The sequence below is a fragment of the Protobothrops mucrosquamatus genome, unplaced genomic scaffold (assembly GCF_001527695.2).
Source record: "Protobothrops mucrosquamatus isolate PMUCROS unplaced genomic scaffold, P.Mucros_1.0 scaffold415, whole genome shotgun sequence".
Lineage (NCBI taxonomy): Eukaryota > Metazoa > Chordata > Lepidosauria > Squamata > Viperidae > Protobothrops > Protobothrops mucrosquamatus.
The window spans coordinates 674,103-698,637 of NW_015386744.1; the positions used below are offsets into that span (position 1 = coordinate 674,103).

Here is a 24,535-nt window from a genome sequence, read left to right on the forward strand (position 1 = left end):
GGGTGAGGAAGAGGAGGAAACTGGAACTTCGGACCCACAGTTGTTATAACTACAACGTGCTTGGCGTCTACCTTTTTTTTCTTGGTCTGTGCTTTGGAGACGGTGCTGAATTCTGACGGCAGCCTGGATCAATCCCTGCAGTTTTTTTGGCAAGATTTCAGAACTATTTTCTCATTCTCTCCTGTCAAGGGCTGAGAGACAGTGACCAGCCCAAGGTCCCCAAGCTGTCACAATGCCCAAGGCATGGCTAGAATTCACAGTCTCCTAGTTTCTAGCCCAGCGCCTTAACCATTACACCAAGACTGGCTCTTCCTGGATTCTACCTAGTAGTCTTCAATTTGCCACTAGTTATCTCCATCAGCATTCAAAAACATCTTCACTGGTTTTTTTTTTAACCTTGCTCAAACGAATCTTCCTCTGTTGAGTCCCTCATGTGATTTAAGGAGGAGGTTTAAAGAAACTAGACTCTTTTCAACATGGAGCAAGGCACTGACCAATCTGCCGCCTTCAGGCTCTGCCAGTTGTTGAATATACTGCATTCTAATCACTGCGTGGTGGCACAGTAGTTAGAATGCAGTATCGAAGGCTAACTTTGCCCACAGCCAGGAGTTCGATCCAAGTTTGATTCAGCCTTCCATCCTTCCGAGGTCGGTAAAATGATAATAATAATAATAATAGTAAAGTTGGAAGGGACCTTGAAGGTCATCTAGTCCAACCCCCTGCTCAGGCAGGAAACCCTATACCATTTCGGACAAATGGCTGTCCGAAATGAGGACCCAAATTGTTTGGGGACAATAGGCTGACTCTGTAAATCGCTTAGAGAGGGCTGTAAAGCACTGTGAAGTGGTACATAAGTCTAAATGCTATTGCTATGGCTAGAGAAATCAAATCCAAAACCTTAAAGAAGTTATATGAGGATTGACAGTTTCAATTTTATGGCAGAACTGAATGCCTAATAGTGTTCTCAATTTTTCGGCGCCGACAGTCACTCTTCCCTTACCTGGCAGTGCATCCATCTGAACTGACTTTGGGGAGGCTTTCTAATTGAATTGGAAAAAAAAGGAGAACAACCTCAGGAAGGTCACAAGGTGGCACCAAAAAAAATAATAATGTAATAATTAACAAGGAAAACAAAACAGGACCAGTGGAGATAAACAGAACCGGACTAAAACAGGAAAGAAGCAATTAGAAAACCGCAGTAGCTCTAATGTATTAATTACATTAACCTTTCTAATGTTTCCCCATCCTCAATATAACTTTTATTTTTTCCAGCTTAAAAAAACAAGGAAGAGTCTGGCGGGACTTTTCCAACTAGCACATTTTATTCAAAGGCAGATCATTTCTCTTTTCACTCGCTCTAGGGCTTTAGGGAAGAAGGTTACAGTGGAAATGTGTTCCAGTCAGGTAGTTTTTCTGCATTTCTCTCACCGTTTTTCTTTTCCCTATTAAGCTGCACTGACATCCTGCAGGGGCCACGGCACCCTGAGCTCAGAGACCTGGACCGTGTCAGCCCCGTTGTCTGTCTTCAGAGGGGAGCTGAAGGCATTTTCCTAGCGTAATCGTAATTTAGGAGTGAGAGTGCAGATTGCACGGTTTGCTTGGAAAAAAAAGGACAGGAAGAAGAAGAAGAAGAAGAAGAAGAAGAAGAAGAAGAAGAAGAAGAAGAAGAAGAAGAAGAAGAAGAAGAAGAAGAAGAAGAAGAAGAAGAAGAAGAAGAAGAAGAAGAAGAAGAAGAAGAAGAAGAAGAAGAAGAAGAAGAAGAAGAAGAAGAAACAAAGATGATTAGGGGACTGGAGGCTAAAGCATATAAGGAAAGGTTGATGGAATTGGGGATGTCTAGTTTAATGAAGAGAAGGACGAGGGGGGACATGATAGCAGCCTTCCAATATCTCAGGGGTTGCCCCAAAGAAGAGGGAGTCAAGCTATTCTCCAAAGCGCCTGAAGGCAGGACAAGAAGCAAAATAGATGGAAAGTAAGCAAGGAGAGAAGCAACCTAGAACTAAGGAGAAACTTCCTGACAGTGAGAACAATTAACCAGTGTAACAACTTGCCTCCAGAAGTGGTGAATGCTCCAACACTGAAACATTTAAAGAAGAGACTGGACAGCCATTTGCCTGAAATGGTATAGGGTTTGACTAGATGACCTCCAAGGTCCCTTCCAACTTTATGATGATGATGATGATGATGATGATGATGATGGAGGAGGAGGAGGAGGAGGAGGAGGAAGAAGAAGAAGAAGAAGAAGAAGAAGAAGAAGAAGAAGAAGAAGAAGAAGAAGAAGAAGAAGAAGAAGAAGAAGAAGAAGAAGAAGAAGAAGAAGAAGAAGAAGAAGAAGAAGAAGAAGAAGAAGAAAAAATAATAATGTTTGGTAAATGTTTTCACAGCAGATTTTGACAGCCTAGGTGTCGAGGAGGAGGAGGAGGAGGAGGAGGAGGAGGCAAACAAACTTCTCCATTTAGGCACAGCTGTGGTTCAAAATATGTTTCTCCTTATAGAAAACCCCCTGAATTAAAAAAAAAACCCTGAAGGAAACAAACAATGGCGTTTGGGGATATTTACAATGAAAGGTTCCATCACTAAGTGTATTTTTGCACCCTTGTCTTCAGGGAAAGTAACCACAACCACCGCTCTGACAGAGCAGAAGCTGGACCATCGCCAGGACTTAATGTGATTCAGGGCTCTCCGAGACGCAGCGCATGTCTCGCTATGCCACTAAATGCCTTTGACCAGGCGCGATCTTTCACGGCCACTGAATCGCTGCAGTTTAACCCACCCAGGCGCCCTGCCTGAAACCCAGACCAGAAGGTCCAACTTAAGCAGGCTGGGGGGCTTCGGTTAGTTTTTTAAGGGCTCAGAGCTGCTTCCCTGATGGTGACACATTTTTCGTTACGGAAACCGCCTCGGCTCAAGTTTGGGAAAACGCACATGCAACTAGTCCTTGACTTATGGCCACAATTGAGCCTCAGATTTCTGTTGCTAAGCGAGACAGTCGTGGAGTGAGATTTGCCCCATTTTAAGGCGGGGGTAGGCAACCTTGGCTCTTATGACTGGTGGACTTCAACTCCCAGAATTCCTGAGCCAGCATGGGGGAAACTTTGGCCCCTTCATGACTTGTGGACTTCAATTCCCAGAATTCCTGAGCCAGCATGGGGGAACTATGGGCCCTTCATGACTCGTGGACTTCAACTCCCAGAATTCCTGAGCCAGCATAGCTCAGCATGGAAACCTCTCCCTTTCCCTTCAGCGTGGCTGGCTCAGGAATTCTGGGAGTTGAAGTCCACGAGTCATAAAAGAGCCAAGGTTGCCTACTCCTGGGTTAAGGGAATCACTGCAGCGGTTCGGTTAGTAACACGGTTGTTCAGTGAATCCGGCTCCCCCATTGACTTTGCTTGCCGGAAGGCCGGCAAAGGGGATCACGTGACCACGTGACATGGCAACCACCGTAAATAGGAGCCAGTTGCCAAGCGTCCACGTTTTGACCAGGGGGATGCTGCAAAGATCATAAGAGTGAAAAACGGTCACAAGTCCCTTTTTTTCCAGTGCTATTGTAACTTCGGTCACTAAACGAACTCCTTGTAAGTCGAGGACCACCTATCCTCTTAGATTTTGGGGTGATCTGAGTTGCCGGTGACTCTGCAAAAGCCTTTGCAGTCTGATTGGCCGATTTCTTCCACGCCAAGTAGAAACCTCTGAGGAAAGAGCAGGCACAGTTGTCCAAGGTAGATCAAAATTAACCAGGGCAGAAATAATCGTTCCACAAATAGCCCACCATTCTCGGGATACATGAATCCGGCAGCTGCTGGAATCTTCCTTTGAAGATTTGTTGGCAGGCAGCCTTAAGTATCAGGGATCTCCACTCGGCCTGGCCTGCTAATAGGGCCAAGAAAATGTCCAACCTTTTTCACCGGTCTCCAAAAGAGTCGCCTGCTATTTTCTCATGTGTGAGATAGGAAAATCCCTAATGATGCTTTCCTCCGGCTTGCTAATGTGAGGAAGAAATTACTCTGTCTGGACCAGGTTTGATAAAGTTCCTATTCCTTTCAACGGCGGTCCTGAAAGGCCTTTGCTTTCTGCTAGATTATGCCCCAAATGAATCCACTCCGTGTATTTTTGTTGCGCTTAAAATCCATCACTCCGGGAGGGCTGCACGAGAAGAACTGAACTAAGATTAGATCACATTTAAGGATCAGCACTGTGTTCCAGAACATTCAAGACCCTCAGTAGATTAGATGATCATTCCAACGATGGGAGAAGTAACTGAAGGAGAGTCTATTAACATTCATCTAGACCAGGGGTCTTCAAACTTGGCCCTTTTAGGACTTGTGGACTTCAGTTCCCAGAATTCCTCAGCCAGGCATGCTGGCTGAGGAATTCTAGGAGTTGAAGTCCACAAGTCATAAAAGGGCCAAGTATGAAGACCCCTGGTCTAGACAGCCGCAGAAAACGACTTGTCTATCTCTGAATGCTAAAGGATAAATAAGAGGAAAATGCGAGGTTAGCTTTATACCTTGTTTGTAACTTCCATGAGGCGTTTGAGATGCCATTTTTTAATATGACCGTTGGGTTATATATATATTGAACCTTTTGTTGTTGTTAGTTGCGAAGTCGTGTCCGACCCATCGCGACCCCATGGACAACGTTCCTCCAGGCCTTCCTGTCCTCTACCATCTTCTGGAGTCCATTGAAGCTCACGCCTACTGCTTCAGTGACTCCATCCAGCCACCTCATTCTCTGTCGTCCCCTTCTTCTATTGCCCTCCATCTTTCCCAGCATTAGGCTCATCTCCAGTGAGTCCTCCCTTCTCATTAGGTGGCCAAAGTACTTGAGTTTCAGCTTCAGGATCTGGCCTTCTAAAGAGCAGTCGGGGTTGATCTCTTCTAGGAGTGACCGGTTTGATTGCCTTGGATTCCAGGGGACTCGCAGGAGTCTTCTCCAGCACCATAGTTCAAAGCCCTCCATTCTTTGGTGCTCAGCTTTTCTTATGGTCAAATTGAACCTTGCTTATGTTTTATTTTTTTATGTTATCTATACAATTTTTCAAAAATCTCCAAATTTAAAGGAGCCGAGAGCTTTCCCCCTCTCCATCTTTGGCATTCTATTTTGCCGAGCAAAAATCTTTGGCTGCCAAAGTCACGTGACAGTCAATGCTTGATCACTTCATGTTCTTCTAATTCAGGGATCTTCAAACTGGGCAACTTTAAGACTTGTGGACATCGACTCCCAGAATTCCTTCTGGGAGTTGAAGTCCACAAGTCTTAAAGTTGCCCAGTTTGAAGACCCCTGTTCTAAGTATTTTCTTTTCAAGAAAAGAAACGTTTCTAAGGTCTCTTTAAGAAATGTTTGGATTAACTTCTTTCTGTTCCCAATTTTGCAACCAAAGACCTACTTATGCTTTGCTTGTTTCAGCTGCTAGCAAAATCCAGAGGCCTAGACTGGAGAGCGGTGGCAAAACTCCAAGACGTGCAAGTCAAGCTGAAGCTAAGCTTGGAGGAAATGCTGGCTGTGGTTGAAGAGGCCTTTCACCCTGAGCCTTACAGCATAGAGGAAATTGGGGGAAACCTGGGAATTAACCCCACAGAGCTACGCACTCAGATCCTTAGCCAGAACACACAAGATGGTAAGTAGCATGCCAATTTGGCGATGCCAGAAGCAATTTAGCATTTCTGTCTGGGCCAAGGACTTTAAATAATCAATGTGAAAAGGGTCTGAAAAAAATGTCCTGGGCACTGCAATCAGCTGTCATTTGGCTCCAGGGAACCAGATCAGTGGACTTAAGAGATGACATCTTTGTAGGATAGCTGTCAGTTACATATGGGTTTCTGGCTTTCAGCAGAAGCAAGTTGTGGATGTGCTTGTTCAACCGTGGTTAAGAAGAACGCAAGAGAGAAGCGAAACGAGCTTTGGGTTCAGAGATCTGATTCAAATGGCTGCCCAGTCATGGCAAGGGAAAGATGACAGTTACAAGTAAATTTGTATCGATCTTTTATACAGCCTTTAGCAATTCTTACCTAGAGATTCATCAGCAACCTGCAACCCAGGATTTTTCTACACACCATGGGGAAGCCATCAGTGGCTGCAGATGTGAGAAGCATAGAGAGATAAAGCCACCTTTTATTACAATCTAAGCAACCCAAGTGGTGGTTCGTTTTATATCCATGAAAATCACCCAGCATATAACTAGATTTCAATGTACCCTACTTACATCGCTTCCCCCCCCCCATTCCTCAACCTGCATTACACGATCATTCTAATGGCAGAAATTCTGGTTCTGACATTTGATCAGAGCAATTTAAAACCGGCGTGTTTTCAAAAAGTTTGTCATCTTAAGTTATCCTGGCGTGTATTCTCTTCTTTGAAATACATTGATGCCATTTTTATCTTGATCATTTCTTCTTTAGGATAACTTGGGAAAGGAACTAAATTCTCTTGCAATAGCTTGTCTAACAATCTTCACTGTTGCTGCCCGTGATTATAAGCAGCCAGTAACATCCATGACTATGATTATATTCAAAATCTGTATCTTCCTGTTTCCACTTAATGCAATACAGGAAAGAAAACATTTTTTTTTAGAAGGATCCAGTTTTTGAATGGTGAGATAAGAACCTTACTTCAGGGTTGAGTCCCAATTTCTTATACAGTATATTGAGTCTTGACCTGTGATTACCAGTCACAATTATTCACAGAAATAGTACCAGCCTCATCTACACTTATTTATTTATTTATTTATTTATAATTGCATTTATATCCCGCCCTTCTCCTTGCGGACTCAGGGCGGCTGACAATGATTAAAATACTAACATATACATCTAATTAAAAATTGGTTAAAAAGAAATATTTAAATACGTCAAATTTAAAACTAATTAAAACCCCTTTAAAATCCCTTAGGCCAGTCCCGCGAGCTGGAACAACCACGTCTTGAGGGCGCGGCGGAAGGAAGGGAGATCAGGGATCACCCTGATCTCTGGGGGCAGTTCGTTCCAGAGGGTGGGTGCTCCCACAGAGAAGGCCCTCCCCCTTGGGGTCGCCAGCCGGCACTGTCTGGCTGACGGCACCCTGNTGCTCCTCAAGGGGAGCCCCATGTAGAGAGCATTACAGTAGTCCAGGCGGGAAGTGACAAGGGCATGGGTGACCGTGCGTAAGGCGTCCCGGTCCAGAAACGGCCGCAACTGGTGAATCAGGCGAACCTGATAAAACGCTCCCCTGGTCACGGCCGCCAACTGGTCATCCAGTGTCAGCCGCGAATCCAGGAGAACACTTGAGGGGCCCTTGGTGGTCTCTGAACTTAATTGATTTCTTGCAGACGTTTCATTACCCAAACTAGGTACCATCATCATTGCTAATCCCAACGGTGCTTTTTCAAGAGGCAACTGGACTTTCTTGTTTTTCTTTCTTCTCTTCCAAGAAGTGAAACATCTTCAAAGAAAATCAAGAAAGTCCATTTGCCTCTTGAAAAAGCACCTTTGGGACAACCATGACCTGGATGACGGAGAATCTCCACAGACATCAGTGCTAGTCATCATCTAGACTTGGTGTAATTTTGAAAATGCTGTTTGCATGGCTAGAACAGAGTTGGTCAACTTCTGCATTGATTGGACTTTCATCTCAAAAACTCTCAGTGTTGGCCCCACGTTGAAAAGGGGTTCTGGAAAACACGGGCAAAATGTTTCTCATAGAACCAGAAACTAATTCATACGACAGGGGTCTTCAAACTTGGCCCTTTGATGACTTGTGGACTTCAACTCCCAGAATTCCTCAGCCAGGAACGCTGGCTGAGGAATTCTGGGAGTTGAAGTCCACAAGTCATAAAAGGGCCAGGTTTGAAGACCCCTGTCGTATGAGAACATTGCAGAAACTGGGAACGCCCAGCCTCTCTGGAGAAGAGAAGAATGAGGATAGTGTGATAGCTGTCCCGTAGAAGAACATTCAGACCTCGTGTCACCCTAGGATTCGGGATGCAGACATCAATGTCTCCTAATAGTAAGAATAGCTTGGTGCAGTTACAAAAGAAATGCCGGTTTCTCCTCTACTGGATGGAGACGAGCACAGTCTGGGGAGCTATCTGAGAGAGATGTTTTACTTAACGTTCCTGCACTGACCGCAGGAATGTGCTCTGTGACCACAGTAGCCTTCTCCGAATCTATGATTGTGTGGTCATTGGCTTTGTTATTTTTCTACTTGTAAAAGAGACCAGATGGATGGTGGGTACCAGCATTTGCTGTCTCTTGGCAATATAGCCAGCAAAGAAGAAAGGGCGGAGCTGTTTAAGGACATTTGCTGGGCTGATTCTCATTAATTGAAGGAAATGATACGTTAGTGACATGTTGACTATCCTTTTTCAGATTTGTTCCAGAAAAGTAGAGAGCTGTAGACTCCAATTATTTTGCCTCCTCTCTCCCCCCCCCCTTTTCACTTAAACACCAAGACTCTATGAAATATTTTCCAAAGCCCACGGGAAAAGTTATTGCATCTAGTGTTTGCAGATGTTAGTCAAGTAGAATCTCTCTTAACATGTGGTGTGACTGCGATTTTGTTTGATAAGACCAGGAAAAAAAAATGGGTCACGGAGCAATCATGTTGTTTTCCTTGGCACAAGGGAAATCTTGGTTAGTTGCAAAGAAGAAATAAGTCAATTAATATATCTATAATAAATAAGAAACTTTTGTTTATATAACCCCAAGCTTGGGTTTGGAATACTGAAAATACTACAAATGTGCATTTCAGCCTCTCTTCTTGGCTATTTTTCCCCAGTGTATTTATATATTGTTGCAGAGTGTCTTCAAGACATCCCAAGTGACCTTTGGCAGGGCTTTTCTAAAATATTTCGGTGTTTTAGTTTTTGGCAGTTGCGATGATCTGTGCTTCATACTTAAACACTCTGGATCAAAAGTTGGGTTGCTGCTTGACCATTGAATTCATTGATTTATTACCACTTTTGTTTATATTTCAAAATTTCTAACACAAATAATTATTACAAAAACAAAAAAGCAACTCATTAAACAGTCTCTATAGGACCGAGCGGCATAAATTCCGTGAACAGGATTTTACGTCCCCTGGCTTCCTCAAAGACTGACAGTCTCCAGCACTCCCGAGACTGGAAATTGATACAGGGTTTCTTAAGACAAATTATATCTAATGTATTTATATTTCAGAGTTATCTCTTAAGAGAGATGTAACTCTCAGGATATATATATAGTAAGGTTAGAAGGTTATAGCTTGAGTTTGGCAAGATTCTGTCCATTAGGAGTAAACAAATACAGGATTGTACAAACTGCTTCAATTGCCAAAGAGAACTTACTGTAGACCAGGGGTAGTCAACCTTGGCTCTTTTATGACTTGTGGACTTCAATTCCCAGAATTCCTGAGCCAGCTTAGCTGGCTCAGGAATAAAGTTGGATGGGACCTTGGAGGTCTTCTAGTCTAATCCCCTGCTCAGGCAGGAAACCCTACACCATTTCAGACAAATGGCTGTCCAATCTTTTCTTAAAAACTTCCAGTGTTGGAGCATTCACCGCTTCTGGAAGCAGGTTGTTTCACTGATTAATTGTTCTAACAATTAAACTAAGGAAGTTTCTCCTTAGTTCTAGGTTGCTTCTCTCCTTGATGAGTTTCCATCCGTTGCTTCTTGTCCTGCCTTCAGGCGCTTTGGAGAATAGCTTGACTCCCTCTTCTTTGTGGCAGCCCCTGAGATACTGGAACTCTGCTATCATGTCCCCCCTCGTCCTTCTCTTCGTTAAACTAGACATACCCAATTCCAGCAACCGTTCCTTGTATGTTTTAGCCTCCAGTCCCCTGATCATCTTTGTTGCTCTTCTCTGTACTCTTTCTAGAGTCTCAGCATCTTTTTTACATTGTGGTGACCAAAACTGGATGCAGTATTCCAAGTCATTGAAAAGATTAGACTAGATTACGGTCGTTTGCATTGAATAAAAAAGCAACCCTTCCTTTAAAAAAAAAAAACAGTTCACAAGAAAAAGGAAAAGACAACGCTAGATCAGAGTTAGCCATCACACACGCAGCATGACCGAGTACTGGGGAGGGCTGGCCTTGCCTTCTCAGGGTCTGGCTGGCAGGCGGGAACAAACAGAGGATTCCAGTTGCCAACGCATAACGTGGTGTGTCTGCAAGAACCACAAAGTGCTTTAAGGTAATCTGGCCAGGGAAGGGTTGCGTTACCAAAGGGTGGTCTTTGAATCAATGACAGCCTTTGGCAAAGCCTTGGCCTCCAAATCGAAACCAGACGTGTTTTCAGTTCTTTTTCTTTCTTTCTTTCTTTTTTTTCTTTTCCTTCTTTCTTCCCCCCCCTCCCCCCGGGTTACTACTGTTCAATGGTGATTTACAAGAGAGCTTCAGATGGGTCCAAAACAAAAAAGGTGCCGTTTCAAAAAGCCCTCAGGTGAAGCGATTCCTTCAACCAGGGGTCCTCAACCTTGGCTACTTTAAGGCTCGTGGACTTCAACTCCCAGAATTCCCCAGCCAGCATAATGCTGATCTTCTATATGGCAGGGGTCTTCAAACTTGGCCCTTTTATGACTTGTGGACTTCAACTCCCAGAATTCCTCAGCCAGCGTGAGGCACGCTGGCTGAGGAATTCTGGGAGTTGAAGTCCACAAGTCATAAAAGGGCCAAGTTTGAAGACCTCTGCTTTACATGATTGCTAGAGTGGTTTATGCTGCCTGGGGAATTCTGGGAGTTGAAGTCCACAAGTCATAAAAGGGCCAAGTTTGAAGACCCCTGCTTTACATGATTGCTAGAGTGGTTTATGCTGGCTGAGGAATTCTGGGAGTTGAAGTCCACGAGTCATAAAAGGGCCAAGTTTGAAGACCCCTGCTTTACATGATTGCTAGAGTGGTTTATGCTGGCTGAGGAATTCTGGGAGTTGAAGTCCACGAGTCTTAAAGTGGCCAAGGTTGAGGACCCCGGCCTTAAACTAAAAAAAAAGGGGGGGAAGGAGAGTAAACCATCTTGAGGACAGAAGTTGCCCAGGGGTGAACATTGCGTTTTCTAAAGTTTTCCTCTTTGTGAACACTTCAGCAGTAACCGTGCAAAAAAAAAAAAAAAAAGAGCAGAGCTGCGATGAATTCATAAGCTGGAGGACAAAATGTACTGAATGAATTTGGTAGGCTGGGAATTGGGCAAGTTCTATCCATTGTTCAGTGGGCCTTCCCCAGAGAGCAATTTTGATCAGGGCACTCAGCATTTATTATTATTATTATTTTGTAGGGGGGGGAATTATTTGTGTGAGGCTTAATCGTATTCCAAAACCATGACACGTTCAGGCATTTTGTCCTATGGGGTCCATTGTTACGAAGCAGAACTGCGTTTCATATCAAGCCAAATAATATTGGCACCTTGGAGAAGTTGGTGGGCTCCTCCCGGAGACTGTTGCTTCCCTCTCTTCTTCCCATTTCTCCGTCGTGCTGGAAGGGGGGGGAGGACCAATGGCACACACCCACTTCTAACCAGCTGGAACAGATGATCTTAGCAAGACATTGACCGTGGGGAATGGCATGAATTTATCTCCAAGCCTACCTCAAATTAAGGGGTTACAGGATCATAAAAAGGAGTTTTTATCTGGGCACCATAGCCTGTTCAGTTCTTCTTCTTCCGAGTTTTTGGACTCATACTGGAGCCCATCCCCAGGGAACTTCTCTCTAGCAGAATGTGAATTCTATGCACACATTCTAGTAGAGGGACGTTTAATAATGATGATGATGATGATGATGATGATGATAATAATAATAATGATAATATAATAAAATAATAATAATAGTAGTAGTAGTAGTAGTAGTAATAATAATAATAATAATAATAATAATAATAATAATAATAATAATAATAATAATAATAATAATAATAATAATAATAATAATAATAATAAAAAAGTTGGAAGGGACCTTGGAGGTCATGTAGTCCAACCCCCTGCTCAGGCAGGAAACCCTATACCATTTCGGACAAATGGCTGTCCAGTCTCTTCTTAAAAACTTCCAGTGTTGGAGCATTCACAGCTTCTGGAGGCAGGTTGTTCCACTGGTTAATTGTTCTAACTGTCAGGAAGTTTCTCCTTAGTTCTAGGTTGCTTCTCTCTTTGATTANTCCGTTGCTTCTTGTCCTGCCTTCAGGGGCTTTGGAGAATAGCTTGACTCCCTCTTCTTTGGGGCAGCCCCTGAGATATTGGAAGACTGCTATCATGTCCCCCCTCTTCCTTCTCTTCATTAAACTAGACATACCCAATTCCAGCAGCCTTTCTTTATATGTTTTGGCCTCCAGTCCCCTAATCATCTTTGTTGCTCTTCTCTGTACTCTTTCTAGAGTCTCAGCATCTTTTTTACATCGTGGTGACCAAAACTGGATGCAGTATTCCAAGTGTGGCCTTACCAAGGCATTGTAAAGTGGTATTAATACTTCATGTGATCTTGATTCTATCCCTCTGTTAATGCAGCCTAGCACTGGGTTGGCCTTTTTGGCAGCTGCAGCACATGGCTGGCTCATGTTTAAATTCCCTGAGGATGGGCTCCCGCAGGAGTCCAAAAGCTCGGAAGACTAAACCTTTGGTTCCAGTGACCGGCCTAGATTGGATCCTGCAACATTACCCTGGGACAAGCAGATTGGCTTTTTTTCGTGTTTGGTTCTTCCTACATTGTGGTAGAATCTCCAGCTAGAGTGAGGAGTCAAAAGACAGGTGAGCTTGCAGGGAAGGAAACGACAGAGGCCAGACATATACATCCCAAGAATTCCTGAAACCTTTATCTGACTATTCCCAAGAGAATGTAGTCCGTCTGGTGAGATTCTTGTAAATAGGCGGGTAGCAATAAAGAAGCAACTCTGATCAGCTTACGGTGTCGTTCAGGTTCCTTGTGCCTGGCATACACATTGATGATCATTCCCAGAATTGCATATGCCCATATGCCAAGGAGCAAGAGAAAGAAAGAAATCCATTAGTCTTGGCCAGTAATATTTGTCAAAAGATCTCCAATGGCTTGAGTGTTCCCAGTTCAGATATCCTGTTTGAAACACCTAAATCAGGGGTCTTCAAACTTGGCCCTTTTATGACTTGTGGACTTCAACTCCCAGAATTCCTCAGCCAGGCATGCTGAGGGCCAAGTTTGAAGACCCCTGACCTAAATCTTGAATCTACTTACTGAGACATCTCTTTCTTCAGCCTACCTGTGGATGAGTCTTCTGCCATTCCTTTTTGTTGGGCTGCTCCAGTTTGCCTTTGGCTGTGCAAATCAGTCCATCCACATCCAACAGTTACTCATAGTGAGGTTCCACACACACTGAAGCCGTCCCTGTAGTCCAGGGTTGTGACAAACTACCCAAGTTTTATACCCTAAGATGAGCAAAGAGAAGAGAAATAAAGCTCATTTTTTTCCTTACCAGTGAGATTTGAAGCTGCACGGCTATATCTGACGGTAATAAATCATCTCACGTTTCCGTTATTTCCTGCAATTTCCCCCCCCCCTTTTGTTTTCCACAGTGACCACCTTTAAGTTATACCAGCGTGCCAAGCATGTGTATGCAGAAGCCGCCAGAGTTTTGGAATTTCAGAAAATCTGCATGGAGGCACCTGATGATGCCATCTCCTTGCTGGGAGATTTAATGAATGGGAGCCATGCCAGCTGCCGAGACTTGTACGAATGCAGCTGCCCTGAACTAAATCAGCTGGTGGACATCTGTCTGTAAGTTTGCACAGCCGGGGAAAGGAAATGCTGTTTGGGTTGGATTGCAGTGAAAACATGACGGCGTTACGCCGTTAGTAATTTTTTAAACTAATTTAAAACTAAAGAAAGAAAGAAAGAAAGAAAGAAAGAAAGAAAGAAAGAAAGAAAGAAAGAAAGAAAGAAAGAAAGAAAGAAAGAAAACCTGGCGACTAGTTTTCATTCATAAAGAAAAAAACAACAGACCCAACAGCATCTGCAGTCCAGCTGATTCCGACAGCAAAGCCTCCCAGTGTTTCCTATTTAACTGTGTTTAAGGCAGTTGATAACAACTGTTTGCGCTAATAGGTTGATGCTGACTCAGGCCGCCTCGAAAGAATCTAAATGATTTCAGCATGGTTGCAGTGGGGCTGTCATGCCGTAAATGCTTGGCAGGAAACACCGGTGGTTTTGGTGAGCTAAGTAGCTGAGTGACGGTTATTACCTCTTTTTAGGAGATGCTGTAAAAGTAGGAGGACCCCCCCCCCAGGTTCCAAGCTTGACGTGCTGGCAAAGCTGGTGGGGGAGGTCATTATTTCAGCATCTCCACGATAAGAGCATCACAGAGCTTCAAGCTCTCCCATTTCAGACCATTTATGGACTCAAAGCAAGTCGCCAAGCAGTTCCTATGACATAGGACCTATAGCTTTTGCCCCAGCCATTCCAATTAAACAGGACAGGAAAAATGGTAGCTTAGGCTTTCAAGCCACAGATGAATGTCTTTGCAGAGCCATTATGATAGAAACGTTGGATCAAAATGAGAAAGACTTAACCATGGGCCTTTATGGTGTGCTATATCCTCTGGTGTGCTATACCCTCTGGCTACTTTGGGCAAGTAGGTCCATACAACCAATTTCATGGATATCCTATGTTAAGAAAAAAAAATCACATACTTTAGGATTCTCAAGCCAAATGTACTACAAAATTGTAGGAGATAACCAGGCTGAGCCCAAGGGAGGGGTCAAACTTGTCATCAGTCTCCAGTCCCTTCAGAGGTTTAAGTCCAGCTCCCCCTTGAATTCTGTTGACTCTTATCTACCATCAATTTACTCTGACCGTTAAATAGGTCAGATTCTTGTAAAGAGATTTAGCATAGAATATATCTATATTCATTTGAACTGCCCGGACTCCCGATTTCCTGAGCTTCATAAAAATGTCTGTAAGCTGCATAGAGTCACCTTCAGCAAGATGAGATAGATAGATACAGACAGACAGACAGATAAATATAGAGATGGATATAGATATAGATATAGACAGACAGAGATAGATAGATAGATAGATAGATAGATAGATAGATAGATAGATAGATAGATAGATAGATAGATAGATAGATAGATAGATAGATAGATAGATAGACAGAGACAGAGACAGACAGATATAGAGATATAGATAGATGTAGATAGATATAGATAGACAGACAGACAGACAGACATAGATAGATAGATAGATAGATAGATAGATAGATAGATAGATAGATAGAGACACAGACAGATATAGAGATGTAGATAGATGTAGATAGATATAGAGATAGATAGATGATAGATAGATAGATAGATAGATAGATAGATAGATAGATAGATAGATAGATAGATAGATAGATAGATAGATAGATAGATAGATAGATAGATAGATAGATAGATAGATAGATATAGACAGACAGAGACAGGCAGGCAGGCAGGCAGACAGAAACTGGGGCAGAGTTTGCTATGGTGAGGACCCATATCATTGCTTATTGCAATGGGGCTCAAGACACAGAGCGGCTGTTCTTTTTGGGGAACTATTTTTTCACAGGTGCTTTCACATGTTAACCCAAGTCTCTAGAGAGAACAACAGAAAGTTCTGGAAATCACATTTGCATGTTACCTGCCTTCTTTTCTCTGTCTTGCCCAATATCTGAGGAGCTTTTGTGGAGACCAAAGGCCATTTGGCCAAGATCAGGAATTGTTACAGGAGCATGGTAGGAAGGCTACGTTTTTCCCACGAGCTTCCTTTTTGGTTCAGCCCTCTCCTCTTAGCTTCTCCCCTTTGTGGACTTGCCTCCATAATCCTCAGGGAAGAGAGAAGAAGTTTTGGTTTTCCCTTCTCAAGATGACTCTCTGATTCCTTCTATGCTTTTGAGATACAGAAGCCATCCAGTTGGTCTGGCTGGCAATTCCTGTTTTCGCCAGAAATCATTCCATACAGGAAGCCCCCCCCCATGGGTCCTTTGTGGAGGGGAAATCCCGAAATGATTTGCAGCTTTTAGGTTAGCTCCAAGATGAAAAAAAATGAAGCAATACAGCCACTAAGTGAAACACCAAGATGAAAATATGGGGTTAAAGTTTTCATTCGAAGAAGAAGAGCGATTTCAGTTTTGGCCTTTATAAGGAAAACCGTGACAGGCAAAATTCAACATGTGCCTAAAATGCCTCAGAGTTTAATTCTTCTGAGCTTCCCGCTGAAACCTGGCTGAGGAGATTTATGACAGGAACCACGCTGCATCCAAGCCGCCTGCTTGTCTGTCACTCTATTCTGAACGTAGACAGCGGTTGTTTGTTTTTAAAAACGTAACTTTATTTTGGCACGTTTCACTGATAATTGAAAAGTCCCCTCCTCTCCTAGCTTGTTGTTGTCTGTTTCTGATCCAGAAATAAAACTTACCTAATATAGTAACAATAATAAGCAGCAATTTCATACAGAAATGGGGTTTTTTTTTAAAAAAAAAAATCTGTAATCATTGCCAGTTGCTGTGTTTAGGCTTCAAGAACGTTTCCAAAAGAGTATGCAGGTGCGTTGCTTCTGCGTCTCGGATTATCAGAAAAGCTTTCTTACAAGCTTTGAAGATACAAAGAAAAATCTGTGTTATCTAGATGCTTTACGGTTATACCTAGATGGGGCACCTAATGAGAAGGAAGGACTCACTGGAGAAGAGCCAAATGCTGGGAAAGATTGAGGGCAAGAGAAGACGGGGACGACAGAGAATGAGGTGGCTGGGTGGAGTCACGGAAGCAGTAGGCCTGAGCTTAAATGGACTCCAGAAGATGGGAGAGGACAGGAAGGCCTGGAGGAACGTTGTCCATGGGGTGGCGATGGGCAGCTAACAACAACAGATGGGGCAGGGTTCGCACACCCCAAAGCTGGATTGCTGGGTGTGCCTGCTCTCGCTTTTCCTGGACAAGCCAGTAGTTGCCTTCTCTTAGAGTAGAACAGGGCAAGTTCTGGAAGGGCCCAACCTTTGCTTGTTCAACGCTTACAGTAAACGCCCCACATAAAGTCGATTATCTTTTTTAGGCTATTGTGGTACTGCAGAATTTGAGGGTCTCTGAAACGAAAGGACTTTACTAGTGAATGCCGATTTATCTTACCGCTGCTCCATAAGGTCACGTTGTAGAATCTAGCCAAAGGCAAATGAATCGGAAAAGGCTAATCAGAAACCAAAGCATTAAAATGACACACGAGGAACTCACTGCAGATCTGCCCATCGATACAGAGGTGTGTCTATGTAAGCAACTGGTCCGCAGCTACATTTTAGGAACCATCTAAAAATATGGCAAAATGGGGCTGTTGCAACTTTTAAACTACAAGCAAATTGTTGCACGTAAATTTTCTCTACCTGAAGAGCTATTATGGTGGGGCTGATCCACTCACTTAGTAAGAAAGCACATCAACAGCCACTGTCGCCATTTCCATTAGGGAGGAAACTAAAAAACCAATTCTGAGTGCTGCCTTGTCTGGTGGACAGGTAGGTGCATAAAATATCCGAAGAGGGTTGAGAGATTAGAGTAAGGGCGAATCTAATGTGGACTGTCCACAATAGCAACCGCATACCTCCAGGAAACCACTTCGGAGCACAGGCAAAATGTGATCCTACTATTCAGTCTTCTATTAGCTAGCGTTACTCGGTGATATGATGTAGACATCAAGACTGGCAGACACGGATGGCCTTGAGCTATGAAGTTCCTAGTAAATCCATAGTTCAGATTAGATTACACCAGGCAGCTCAACATGCCAGCTGTTCAGAACTGGATTGCAATCTTCCACTCACCTGGCTTTTAGCTGCCTATCGTGGTTGCCTGTTTTCTTTTGAAAACTAGAATAAATCTAACCCGCTTAGGTCCAGCATTTACCAGTAGACTCAACTGCATGCACAACACGTTCTCCCTTAATTTATGACTTTCCAATCTGTTTACTTGGGGTTTTTTTGTTTTTTTTGTTCTCCTAGGCGGTTTGGAGCAGTTGGGTCACGCCTGACTGGGGCAGGATGGGGTGGCTGCACTGTGTCGATGGTCCCTGTGGACAAACTGGAGAGATTCCTAGCAAATGTGAAGGAGGCTTATTACAGAAATCGTGGCCAAAGGTTAGCCCTGGAAGAAAACAACCTCTTTGCTACCAATCCTGGTGGAGGAGCTATAATTTTTCTTGAAGCCTGAAGGACAGCCACATTTTTGGAGGACTTTGCATGCCACAGTAAACAATTCATTTGGCTGTTTTTTATTACATTATAACGAACAATAGCAATAGCTATTATTAGGATGGGTTTCCAAACTTTTTTTCTCTTTTCTTTTTCTTTCTTCCTTCCTTCCTTCCTTCCTTCCTTCCTTCCTTCCTTCCTTCCTTTCTTTCTTTCTTTCTTTCTTTCTTTCTTTCTTTCTTTCTTTCTTTCTCTTTCTCTCTCTCTCTCTCTGTCTCTCTCTCTCTCAAAAGCGCTATTAATCTTTCTAATGTATTTTTCTCTTTCTTAAAATATGCTTCCAACATAATCATCCAAAATGTTGATTTCTGTCTGGACCTGACAATATAAAACACGATTTGCCAAAATATATTCGTTAAAAATATTGAAATGAACCAGATTGGAATTAAAGGGGAAGAAGAGAAAAATAAATGACTCTGTCTCATTCTTTATTGATTCGAAAGTCAGAAGCTTATTTCATACCAAAAGTTTAGTGTGCTTAATTTTGGCGGACGGAAAAAATCCATCAAAGTTCACAGCACGTATCTTGAGGTCAGACATCTTTGGCTCCTGATTCTGATCCGCAAGACCCATGATGGTGTATCTTGGCATTTGCCTATTCAAAGGAAACACCATGAATGAGTCACTGCGACATTTGGGTGGGATTTTGCATGTTGCGATGCTGCAACCACTTCCCTTTCCCCTCATCACCATCCCTCCGCCCGAATCATACAAAGATAATAAGGGATTGGAAGCTAAAATATGTAAAGAATGGTTACAGGAATTAGATATGTCTAGTTTAATGAAAAGAAGGACTAGGGATGCCATGATAGCAATGTTCCAATATTTGAGGGATTGCCACAAGGAAGAAAGGGTGTGGGGGTGTCAACCTATTCTCCAAAGCACCTGAAGGCAGAACAAGAAGCAATGAATGGAAACTAAACAAGGAGAGGGCCAACCTAGACATAAGGAGAAATTTCCTGACAATCAGTGAAATGTCTTTGCCTCCAGAAGTTGTGGATGCTCCATCACTGGAGGTTTTTAAGAAGAGACTGAACAGCTATTTGTCTGAAACGGTATAGAACAGCGGTAGGCAACCTTGACTCTTTTATGACTCGTGGACTTCAACTCCCAGAATTCCTGAGCCAGCAGTCATAAAAGAGCCAAGGTTGCCTACCCTTGGTATAGAATCTCCTGCTTAAGTAGGAGGTTGAACTAGAAGACTTCCAAGCTCCCTTCCAACTCTTTTATTCCGTTATTCAGAATTTGCAGGGAACCTTCAACGCAATGGAATACACGCAACATTTTAACTCAGTACCCAATGTCCCATCTACAGATGTTAGTTTTTCTTAAAAGGGGAATAAAAGCCAGCTAGATCCTGGAGTGAGAAGAAGCAAGATGTTTCTGCCACATCTCATTTTACTTTGCAGTACTATCTCAAATTTTCTGGGGAGTGGGATGAGGAAGAGGAAGGCATTCCTCCCGCAACATCCCTACAGAGGTATTTTGGGACTAACGGGTTTCTAACCCAAGGAAGAAGCCTTTTGCCACCATATTTAATCTCCTTGAGTCAAAACTTTATATTATGCTGGTAATTACAAACACAAAGGAGGAAATAATTTGGCAGACCGATAATCCTGTCTATTTCTGGGTATGGGCTTTGTGTGTTTCTTGCAGGATTCTTGAGAATTTGCTGCCAGGCAGTCAATGGGGCGTGTAGAAGCTTATATCTGTTACTGAGGGAATGAAAAGGTGAGAAGGCCTTTTTATGTCTCTCAGTCTTACTACAATCATGTGTCAAACCACACCTGGAATACCGCAGCCAATTTTGGTCACCATATCACAAAAAAAGATGTTGAGAGTTTGGGAAAATTTCAGAGAAGAGCAACTAAGATGATCAGGGGCCTGGAGACTAAAACATGTGAAGAACAGCTGCGGGCCTTGGGTTTGGCTAGTCTAAAGAAAAGAAGAAACAGGGGAGACATGATAGCAGTATTCCAGTATCTGAGGGGCTGCCACAAGGCAGAGGGGGCCAGGTTGTTCACCAGAGCACCAGAGGGAAGGATGAGAAAAAATGGTTGGAAACTGATCAAAGAGAGAAGCAACCTGGAATTAAGGAGGAACTTCCTGACAGTGAGGACAATCAACCAGTGAAACAGCTTGCCTCCAGAAATCGTGGACGCTCCATCACTGGAGATTTTTGAGAAGAGACTGGACATTCACCTGTTTGAGACGGCATAGGTTCTCCTGCTTGAGCAGGGGGCTGGACTAGAACACCTCCAAGGTCCCTTCAGCTCTATTCAATTCTGTTCAATTCTATTCTATTCAAACAACAGTGCTGTGTCCTTTATAAGCAGATCAAGACTTCTGTGGGGCCCCTCCATGGGTTTTCCTTTTTACAAGATAAACAGAGGCTTCTGTTCAACTTCATTCCGTGATCTGTTATTGAATAAGGATCTAAACCTACTTGAATATGCAATTAACATTATACAAAACTAAATGGATTTGCTTTTGCCAATTTAACATGAATAAAGACTGTGTGTGCATTCCAGCACATTCTCCGTTTCTTAAGTAGACCGCAAAGTGTATCGAACCACAGAAGATAGTGATATAAAAACTGAATTACCCTTTGGAGGAGAAACCGTTCTATTTTTACCCTTTTCTCAGTAGGCTTTGTGGTGATGGTTTCTAGCATCCTAGGCAAAAAAATACAGAGCACAGTTAGTTGCAAGAAACTCCCTCCGTGTTTTTGTTTTTTTTTTACTCCTGGCCTTGTGCAGATTATACCACATTTGTCCCAATATGGACAAGCCAAAGTGACATTTCATTAAATTTCTAGCAGGCTGGGCAAAGGGTTGCAAACACATGGTCTTTTCACCACGTTCACTGTGTCCCAGATACATGTCTATCTTTGTACACAGTATTTCTTTAAAGGCTTAATATCAAATAAAAGTAGCCTGTCACTCATAAACAATATTTGATGTAGTGAGGGGGAAAAATGGATTCACCATCATCCGAAGTAAAGCATCCATTTAGGATTATATCCATTTTTTAAAAAAAAAAATACATTTTTGAAAAAGGAATAGGTTAAGGCAGTGGTTCTCAACCTGTGGGTTGGGACCCCATTTGGGGTCGATCGACCATTTCACGGGGGTCGCCAAGCAAGGCTGTCCGCCATTTTTTTTGTCCGCCATTTTTTTCCCCTTTTCCGGCGGGTGCCTTACCTCCCTTGGGCTGGGCCAGCTGGTGGTCGGCCTGCTCCGTCTCTGCCGCTTGCCAGCTACGCCTCGGCCGGCGCAGGGGGCGGAACCACATATGCGCGGTGCTCCCGGGCAGGGAAAGTCCTCGACTTACAACCAGTTGGGTAGTCCTCAACTTACGACCGGTTTAGTCCTTGACTTACGACCGGTTTAGTCCTCGACTTACGACCGGTTGGGGTCGCGGCATTAAAAAGGTTGAGAACCACTGGGTTAAGGCAATGTTTTTTCTCAACCTTAGCAATTTTAAGATGTCGAGCCAAAATTCTGGGAGTTGAATTTCACACTTCTTAAAAGTTGCTAAGGTCAAGAACCCACTGGCTTAGAGTAGTTAGTGCATTCTGTATCTGCTTGACTGCCATTTCACTGGCTGTTTCTGAGAGAGAAAGGAAACCCCCTGACCCAGCTGGGACAGCTGACATGAGCAACTCCTGCCCCCCAAAATCTCTTATGTGGCCCTGCCACTCGTGGTCTCTCAGCCTGTGAAAAGACGAGAGACTTGGCCCCGACATTGGTCCCAGGAACCATAAAACTGTAATCTTAGTAAGTTAATATTAAACATATAGATAAATGTTTAGCCTTTGTTTTAAATCACAAACCATCTGAAGTGCTTTGGCAGAGAAATTATTTGTTTATAACAATAGTCTAAATCAGCGGTTCTCAAACATTTTGGATTCAGGACCCCTTTACATCCTTAAAAATGACTGAGGACCCCCCCCCCCCGAGCTTTGATTTTCTGCGGTTGATAACTACTGCTATGTAGTCTTATAGAAATTCAAGCTGAAAAATGTCAAAATAGATGTTTGAGTTTGCGGACCCCCTAAAAGGGCCGTGGGGATACCCAGAGGTCCCCAGACCACACTTTGAGAAGGCCTGGTCTAAATCAATGGCCCTTGGACAAATAAATGTATTGGGGATTATGAAGAAGGAAAGAATGTGCAGTTCTCAAGTCCCCACTTCGGAGATTTTTTGTTCAGTACACTTCTAAAGGTATCTTAAAGTTTTCCTACGTTTTTCTCTGGAATATCTTTGCATTTTTTTAAAAAAAGTGACTGACTTTAGTTGATAAATAACTACCAGATGTCATACGTTTTGAAGGACATGACGATTTTTAAAAGGGGTTTTCAATTTTAAAGGAGCCTGAATATTTATTAAAAAAAAAAAATAGTTGAAAAACAAACCTTCTGAATTTCCTGTCCGTTTTTTCTCTCTTTTCTTGTAACACCACCAGTTCTGCGCCACACTTGTGTTCAAAACTAGAAAGCAAAACTCGTCATGTGATATACTGGAAATGTAGAGAGAGGAACCAAACATTATTTTTTTTTACCCAACGGTACTAATTTTCTCCCAATGGATTTTCCTTTTAGAGCAGCAACGATACAAACGCATCATCCTCCACATTTGGAAGAATCAGCATTCTGCAAATCATTTGTTCCAGGGCAAGCCAGAAAGAGTGACATTAACAGCTTTCTCTGGAGGACACTCAGCTCGGAGTATTGCATTAGACATCTGTTAGACATTATTCAAAAATGAAGGGCAGTTGCCAAGAGTGACCAAAGTACCTGGCTGTCTGGAGGGTTTTTTTTGTTCAAGTTTACTGTTCCTCCAGAACGCGACATGCACAGATCACTGGATCTAGATTTTTTTTTCTTCCCCCGTTTTGAAATTTCACCGGGGCGAATACAGAAGAGCATATGGCTGTAATAAACTGGTTTGGTTTCATTTGAATTGGATCGTGCCTGCTCTTTTGCAAGTCCCAAAGGAGCTGCAGTATCGCAACATGTGCATGCATTAGCTTAGGAATAATCTATATAAATAAAAATGTAAATGTTCGTTTGTTCAAAATCTTAAATCTCCGAAAGTTCGTCACCGATTGCTTTGAAATTTTGACACAACGTTGCATTCGAATACGCACGTGTTTTTATATACCTACTATTATATAGATGTCACACCTGTGACAGGTAAAAACATGCTTTTTTTGAAAAACAGCGCCATCTGTTGGAGGTAAAAGCAACACACGCTTTTACCAGACTGAGCCACAGCAACGCGTGGCCGGGTACAGCTAGTAATAAAAAAAAAACAGACAACAGAGAGTAGGAACTATTGATAAGGCAGTGCAAAATCAAGCCAGTGTGGATCGAATGTATCCCGTGCCCACGATTGAAGTCCCCGGGTCAATACTTACTCAGCAAAATTATCCAGCAATTTCTTCGAAGTCTTTTTACACTTCTGAATGAGATCCACATAAGTTGGAGAAAGCGGTGTGTTGAAAGGTCTGGTCAAGGGAAAACTTGCATTGTTTTTATCTCTTGCAAAGTGACCAACGGCCTGGAGCAACCGATGTACACGGGCCTTTTCTATCTGGATAATTCCTGCTCAGGAAAGACAGGTGCATCTTTTTGCACCAAGCCCAGGAGACATGCTAAGATGAACAGGGTTGCAAGACTAATAGCACTCTGATTCGAAGACCAAACCCTTGTACACGTAGTCCTTAAGTTATGACCACGATTGAGCCTAACATTTCCATGGAGCAGGGGGTTGGGCTAGATAGAAGACCTCCAAGGTCCCTTCCAACATCATCATCATCATCGATCGATAAGCAAGATGCTTGTTAAGTGAATTTTGCCTCATTTTACGACCTTTCTTGCCACATTTATTAAGCGAATCACTGCAGCCTGTTAAGCGAGTAACATGGTTGTTAAGTGACTCTGGCTTCCCTTGCTGGACATAAGGGGATCACGTGAGACCCCGGGACAATGCGACCGTCACATGAGCTGGTTGCCAAGGGTCTGAATTTTGATCACGTGACCCTGGGGATGCTGCAACAGTCTTAAGTGTGAAAAACAGTCGGGTTTCACTTTTGTCAGTGCCGTTGTAACTTTGAATGGTCACTAAATAAACAATTGTAAGTCGAGGACTATGTGTAAAGCGATGCCCCCTTTTTCCAAGCAGGAGTACCATTCTGAGGGGGACAGAGGACAGGTGAATCTCTCTTTGATATCTCTTTCCTCCCCTTTGCTTCTGGAAGGGCGAGTGTCTAATAGTAAAAATGGTTCATCTATTAATGTATCCACAGCAATAAGATAAATAATGTAGGTTTCAAGAACCGAATTGAAGATTAATGTGGACGATTCAGGCCCACTGTATATGGT

General features: G+C 43.1%; 1 protein-coding gene and 1 long non-coding RNA gene across 2 annotated transcripts in view; one reads left to right on the top strand and one right to left on the bottom strand.

The window, feature by feature from the left end:
* Positions 1-18,177, top strand: part of GALK2 (galactokinase 2) — a 42,723-nt gene extending 24,546 nt beyond the window's left edge. The window contains exons 8-10 of the mRNA XM_015816214.1: positions 5,407-5,617; positions 13,478-13,679; positions 17,899-18,177. Of these exons, the coding sequence (XP_015671700.1) occupies positions 5,407-5,617; positions 13,478-13,679; positions 17,899-18,106 (621 nt within the window). The 3' untranslated portion in view covers positions 18,107-18,177. The remainder of the gene's footprint in view (positions 1-5,406; positions 5,618-13,477; positions 13,680-17,898) is intronic.
* Positions 18,178-18,577: 400 nt separating this feature from the next.
* LOC107287697 lies at positions 18,578-22,679 on the bottom strand. Its single transcript, XR_001548879.1, has 3 exons — positions 22,565-22,679; positions 20,753-20,822; positions 18,578-18,742 (listed from the first exon to the last, which is right to left on the bottom strand). It is a non-coding gene; the product is annotated as an uncharacterized LOC107287697 (long non-coding RNA).
* Between the last annotated feature and the right edge of the window lie 1,856 nt (positions 22,680-24,535).